Source organism: Palaemon carinicauda, chromosome 2 (assembly GCF_036898095.1).
Source record: "Palaemon carinicauda isolate YSFRI2023 chromosome 2, ASM3689809v2, whole genome shotgun sequence".
NCBI classification, from domain to species: Eukaryota; Metazoa; Arthropoda; class Malacostraca; order Decapoda; family Palaemonidae; genus Palaemon; species Palaemon carinicauda.
The window spans coordinates 112170529-112177748 of NC_090726.1; the positions used below are offsets into that span (position 1 = coordinate 112170529).

At 36.9% G+C, this 7220-nt stretch overlaps 1 protein-coding gene across 1 annotated transcript; it reads right to left on the bottom strand.

Moving 5' to 3' along the window:
- Positions 1-3289: 3289 nt before the first annotated feature.
- LOC137619403 (cytosolic-abundant heat soluble protein 77611-like) lies at positions 3290-3727 on the bottom strand. Its single transcript, XM_068349490.1, has one exon. It carries the CDS (start codon positions 3725-3727, stop codon positions 3290-3292), a length of 438 nt encoding a protein of 145 aa, XP_068205591.1.
- Between the last annotated feature and the right edge of the window lie 3493 nt (positions 3728-7220).

Genomic DNA, 7220 nt, shown 5'->3' on the forward strand with positions numbered 1-7220 from the left:
CCATTGATTCAGCCCAAGGTAAATAATCTGCAACCACATTTTCTTTACCTGATATATGCTTTACATTAATAAAATACAGTTGCAAACATAACGACCACCTAGTTAGCCTTTGATTATTATTTTTCATCTTATCTTATTAACAAATCCGAGCATTCCTTTCCCACTGTCTAGTAGGCTCTCTGATATTTCTTCAGTTTTCATGGCATAAAACAAACAGGATGAAGAATTCCTTCTTTGTCTTCTTGCAATAAAACAGCTCCAATACCATTATCTGACGCATCCACTTGGATTAGGAATTTCTTGTTGAAATCAGGTGCTCGCAGTATAGGTTTCGAAGTTAATATAGGCTTTATCCTGTTGAAGGATTCCTGGCACTAGCTGGTCCTTACAAATTTTTTCTTTGTGCTAGTCAAATCCGTCAAGGGAGCGACTACAGGCAAAATGTTCGGGCAAAAACATTGATAGAATCCTGCCATCCCTAAAAAGCGTTGTAACTATTTCCTCATGGGGGGGGGGGGTGATGCTTTCCTTATTCCTTCGACGTTAGCGGCTACCGGGCGATTAGCCCTCTTCCTACTTAAAGTCCCAAGTACAGAACTGGTGCCTTTCCAAATTTGCTCTTCTCTAGGTTAATCCTCAGGTATGCTCCTCTCAGCTTTTGAAATACCTTCTTCAGGATTCGGAGAAGTTCTTCCTAGGTCCATGAATATACTACAATATCGTCGAGATATATGCCTACTCCTTCTATCGATCCTAGAGGGTTATCCATCAGACGTTGAAAAGTATGATAGACGAATTATTCACTTTGTTTACTGCCCCTACCTCATATTAGTCGTATTCTTCCATGGATGGTAAGGTTTGCGCCATACACACCTGTGAAGCTTCAGTCTCATTTTCGCTTAAGTAGGGTTTCAGTAGGTTAACATGTACTTTACTTTGACTTTTCCTTCTTCCTGGGGTTTCGATAACGTAGGTCAGGTCACTGATCTTCTCCAAAATCTTAAAAGGTCCTTAAAACTTGTTGGTGAGTGGAAATCTTCTTATCAGCAAGAAAACCAATACATGTTGTCCGACTGAAAATTGTGTGTCCTTACTTATCATACGTCGTTTTAAGGTTTTCTAGGGAAACTTTCCTTATCTTGCCGATCCTTATCCTCAAATTCCTGACATATGTTAACTTCGTTAACATACTTTTCAAATTTTGATGAAACCTCTCTAATCCACCTTGGGTCTCCAGATGATACGTATTTAATAGTTGTTGTTTCACATCCAACAGTTTCATTATGTCCTTGAATAGTTTTGACGTGAAATTTGTTCCTCGGCCACTTTGAACGATATTCGGAATAACAAACTTAGTAAAAAAGTCTGGTAACTTCTTGACGATTATTTTGGCACTGGTGTTTCTGACAGTAACAAAATATCAATCATTACCTCGCTGAAGGGTTCTCTTCGCACTTTTATCATGTGTAAAGGAGCTTTCTTAATCTACTCGTTCGGCTTTCCAGCCATTCGATAAACGCAACATGCACTGCAAAACTGGGTCACATCCTTATGGTGGACAAGCCAAAATAATGTGTTTTGTAATCTTTTCTATCGTCTTCCTTATCCCCATATGGTCCATCTCGTGCGATCACCTGTCTTCTCAACATTACGGTAATCAATATCTGACGGTATATCCCCCATTCGGCATTCCCAGGGTTATCGGCAGGTCTATGCTTCCTCATAAGCAACCCAACCTTATGATAATAACAGGTCGGAGACTGCTGTGCCTCTGTCTGGTCCACCACACGGTACAATAACTCTGTTAACGTTGCATCCTTCGATTGCAATCCTATCAGCTTTTACCTACTTTTTTGTCCTACTTCTAACACAGAGTTTTCTATTTCTTCTAGGTCCATTTCTTCTTTGTCCTCTTCTCCACTCGTCTGCCATTCCTCTTCTATTGGGCTTACTCGGGAATTCTCCTTTTGCATACCATCAAGGGAATCCTTTTCTTCGGAAAAAAAATCCTCCAATTTCATCGGTCCCTCGATTTGTTTTTCTTCTTCAGCAGCTACTTTCTTCGTCATACTTCTAGACATCACACAACTAGGAAACACATACGGGTTGTCATTCTAGAGTTCAGTCGTAGGACTATACTTCAATGGTTTCTCCGTTTCAATGGGACAAGGCCCAAACAGCATTCCACTAACCTCATTACCTAGCAGGACGTCTACCCCTTTGACAGTCAATGAATCCTTTACCGCAAAATAAAAATTTTGCGTCACCAATTCGCATGTCAGTTTCAAACGGCAAATAGGGGTAACCTCTTCACCTCCTTTTACCTTCAAAATAACCGAGTCTCCTGTGAGAGACTGTTCTACCTACGGGTGGATTCCTCGTATTACCACATTATGGTTACAACCTATGTCGCGCAATATCTTGACTGGTGTTTGCTCACTCCGGTCTATTGCTGCTAACATACCTTTATAAATATATGGTTTAAAGGTATCCACTCTGTCTGCGTTTGTCCTGTTCGTCATGTATACGTTGGCTAGTTTATTTTCCTCTTTGTTCTTTCTTGATTGTTTCTTAGTCTTCGCATTCTTTGGAGTCGAATTATCATTAACTACTTGGGGGACTACTTTCGGTTGATTCGGCTATCATTCCTTACTGATATTGCCTCTCTTGCCAAACTTAAAACAGACAATATTAAGCTTTTGCACATCTTTCCCAATAATTGAAGGAGGATGATTTGACGATTGTTGCTGTGGTACTATCGCAATCTCATTAGGAACAGTACCAGTTCTACTTCGGTTGTAACTATTGAACTTGTTCACATAATTATTACTGAACTGGTTTCCACAGTTCGGCGAATACTTGACACTTGATCGGAACGAAGTTTGAAACTTCATACCTGACGAGGCATTACATCTGATACTACTATAATTTTCATTCAGCGAAGCGGCTTTATCAAGTTTCTTCACCTCCATCTCTCTCAAGTACGTTCGAGCATGTTCAGGAATTCCTCGTAGATATTGTTCTCTATCCATCTCTTAAAACATCGTCGTACCTTATAAGCGTATTCCTGGAAAGTCATTTTCTCATCCTTCCTCAAACTTAGGAACCTTTCATTATAATATTCAGGGGTCATCTGATACACTTGCAGCATGCTCCTCTTCACTTCTTGTTACTTCTTCCTCTGGTCCTGAGATGAGGACTAGTAAGCACTGCGTCCTTGCCCAGACAGTACTCTCTTCAATAAAACAGACCATTTATCTTCGTGCCATGGCATTGTCGATGTCACCGTTTAAAAATGATCGAAGAATTCATCAGGAGCCACTTCTGTGAGCCTTGGAATTAACCTTGGGGCATTTGACACATTAAACATAGGATCATGCATAGCAGGGGTCGCCTCTATCTGCGTTTCCAACTTTGTACGAGCATTCAACAGCTCCAATTCCCTCGCATGTCTTGCTTCTTCCATATCTTTTTCTACCTGTCTTCTCTCTTTTTCTTCTCGTGTTACTTCCATTTCCCTCGCATGTTTTGCGATGTCCCTGGCTTCTTTTTCCCGTCTTGCTTCCATTTCTTTTGCATGTCGTGCTTCTTCTATCTCTTTTTCTTCTCGTCTTGCTTCCATTTCCCTCTCAAGTTCACTCTCTCCTGCCATCATCTTCATTTTGATCAAATTCTCCTCCACTGCAATTCGTCGAATCTCAGCCTCAACATCCCTTTCTGCTTTCATGCCTTTAGTTTGTGGGTCAACTGGTCCTTGCTTTGCTATAAATTCTTGCTCAGCCTCTTCCAATAGGTCACGAGCTGCTACAATACCTTGTTACGACAATTTCCCCGAGTTTATCAATGCTTCTAAGGCTAGACACTTGATTTGGGCATTAATCATTCACTCGTTTCGTGGCCACCAAGTGCCATTAAAATAGAGAGCCACTGAGCTTTAGTTACATTAGCCTTTGACAATTCCTGAACATTTGGATTATTCAAGAACTCCTGGATATTAAACTGAGCCATATTGTACTTTAGCAAATAATTTTATACCTCTCCAAAAAATATATCCTAACAATACACAAAATCCTATCAACGCTGTAATTATTTCTATAGTTTCAGACTCACCTGTTTGGTTTTATATTAAATCTGTTACACTTGAAAATATTAATATCTGAGCTCTAAGGCAGTTATATAACTCCCAGACAGCAATATAAAAACATTGAATATCCAAAGGTCTTTTAAGTACACTCAAAACAAAACTGCGTAATAATTATTAAGAATTATTTCAAACAACTTTTTACTTCGATTCATTAACAGGGATACGAGTGAGTACTGGGAAAATACTGGTGATTAAAATAATACACTCTTTACAAAAATAAATATATTCTATAAAAACTAGAACTCTTTGAAAGAATTTACATAAAAAATAAATCACTCGAAATATTAAGTCTGAACAGAACTTAGATTAAGACAAAAATTATTACGCTCTGAAAATTATATAATCACTTGACTTGAAATTACATCTGAATAAAACCTCAGGCTAAGACAAAAGAAATAATTATACACTAATGGTTAAACTCTTAAAGAACTCACATAAAGTAACTGATAAACTAACTTCACATATCTTACTTGCACAGGGGCAGATACAAAAATTTACACAATACTAACGCTCAAAACAACACAATAAATTTAAAATTTCCTTTAAAGTCTATCGTAACGTTTCACCATATTACACACGATATATGTCGTAATTAAAACTTAATCACTTTGGAGAGGCCACACTATAAGCACTTGTAGAGAGAGAGTTGGATTAACTTTGGGTGTTTCACCCGACGGCTGTTTCTCTTCTGCCTCACGCATCCCTGGGCGCGCTTATATATGAATTAGCTCCAGAATATTCTAGTAAATTATTCTTGTGGCTTGGGGGCCGGCTTGGTGATGCCAGAGTTTCCAACTATTACGTATCGAACAGGAGAATCAACCTCGTGGCATGGTAATTCCATCTCAGCAGCTCCGCCCACTCCAGTTCTCAAACATTAAAAAAAAAAAATAAAATCTAACGCTGGGGTTTCGAGAACCTTCCAAAACATGTGGCAAATATAAGAATTGGGTATTTTCTCATGAACATGATGCAATACCTCATAAAAATATAAAAAAGATTCACATAAGCCCTTGTTCATATCTCATATGGATCATATAGCACATTTAAACAGTTTACGTAAGACTTTGTAACAAATAAAAAGTTAATTCTTAAAAATAACGAAAATTGACATATACTGACGTGAATTGAGAATACAATGAAATTAACGATGAAAGTCTTACATAATTGGCATACTTAACTTATATCTAAATGAGAGGAACTCATCTTAAGAGCTGGCTATTAATCTCAAATGCAGATATGAAAACATAAATAAAATACCTGAATAACTTATTTACTCTACCAGCTTCGTAAGAATATATATATATATATATATATATATATATATATATATATATATATATATATATATATATATATATATATATATATATATATATATACAGTATATATATATATATATATATATATATATATATATATATATATATATATGTATTTATACATACATATATATATATATATATATATATATATATATATATATATATATATATATATATATATATATATATATATATATAGAGAGAGAGAGAGAGAGAGAGAGAGAGAGAGAGAGAGAGAGAGTTGTAAGACTTCTAGATGTCTCAAAGAATTTTTAGGCCGTCCTCAGAGACTCCATTTGTTCTTAGAAAAAACGAATGATTTCACGTTTAGAGAATCTTATGATCTTGTTTAAATAATTCTTGAATTAATTTAGAGAGAGAGAGAGAGAGAGAGAGAGAGAGAGAGAGAGAGAGAGAGAGAGAGAGAGAGAGAGAGAGAGAGAGAGAGAGAAGTATACAAGGATTTTGGATGTCTCAAAGAATCTTTAGTCCCTCCTCGGATACTCCATTTGTTCTTGGAGAGAACGAATTAGTTTCAGCGTTTAGAGAATCTTCATGATCTTATATAACTTTTTTTTTAATTTATTTACCCTATGAGAGAGAGAGAGAGAGAGAGAGAGAGAGAGAGAGAGAGAGAGAGAGAGAGAGATTTACCCTCAATTGGAGCGACATAGGAGAAAAAACACCACCACACTCATAGGCAGAAGCATCATCCTACTTAGAAATCGCAGGGAAGAGTCTTCTAAAAAAGAAGTTTCCACACCATTACTGATTTCATGAACATTGCCAGGTAATAATCAGCTGCGCGTCAAACGCCACTAAAGACATTGCCCTATTTATTCATATCTCTTACGTATATTTAGCACTTCTGGATATCAAAGTCCTTTCTTCCCACTACGTCATCCACATCTTTTATACAACGCCGTTTAATCCATCCTCTCCTCGAACCTCTTCGCATCTGGATTATACACTTCCTAAAAGGGTGATGCAATTCCTAGGGTCACTGACATCGACACGAAGGTGAAGGGTAGAAAAAAAAAAAAAACACATAAACGACTGCTTTAAATACGGTGTTATTTTGAACCTGTCGATTTTCTTTCATTCTTTTTACATGGCAAAACCATCCCAAAGTCCTTAACTATCAGCTTTCCACGAGGTAACTTTTCACTTCTGCTTATCTTCACATTTCTCACCCCACAAATTACACCAGACATATTACGCAAAGAATTCATCTCAACACCTTCGATTTGATTTTCTTTAATGCAAATTGGACATACACATTTACTTTCCATGAGGGACAGTTGTGCCAATCAAAATAAGATAACAGAAAAATCATAAATATTACCATGAATACGTTTATCTCGTAAAATCAAATAGCAGCATGGGTGCTTATTGGGGAATACATTAACGCATCTTTCGTAATGAAACCTTTCCTCAATACATACAATTGTGGTCTACAATTAACAGCAATTAAAGCTTTTCACATATAATTACTTAATAGCCGTCAATGGACATAAACGATATCGCAGTTATCTTCCTCCAGTTTGTGATATAAATGAAAATGCAATCCCTTTCGTTAACCCTTTTACCCCCAACGCTATTTGGAACTTTCCAACCCTTAATCCCCAGGAGTTTTTTTTTTCAAGCACATTTTGCAATATATTTTCTTTAAATTGCGTTAGCAGCCTTAATTTTCGTCATAGAGAGGTCAGGTTGGTCTCATTATTTTGGAAAATGCCTGAAGTTTCTCA

Excerpts from the sequence above, each read along its gene's own strand:
- LOC137619403 (XM_068349490.1), bottom strand. The coding sequence starts at position 3,727 with ATGAAAGCAGAAAGGGATGTTGAGGCTGAGATTCGACGAATTGCAGTG.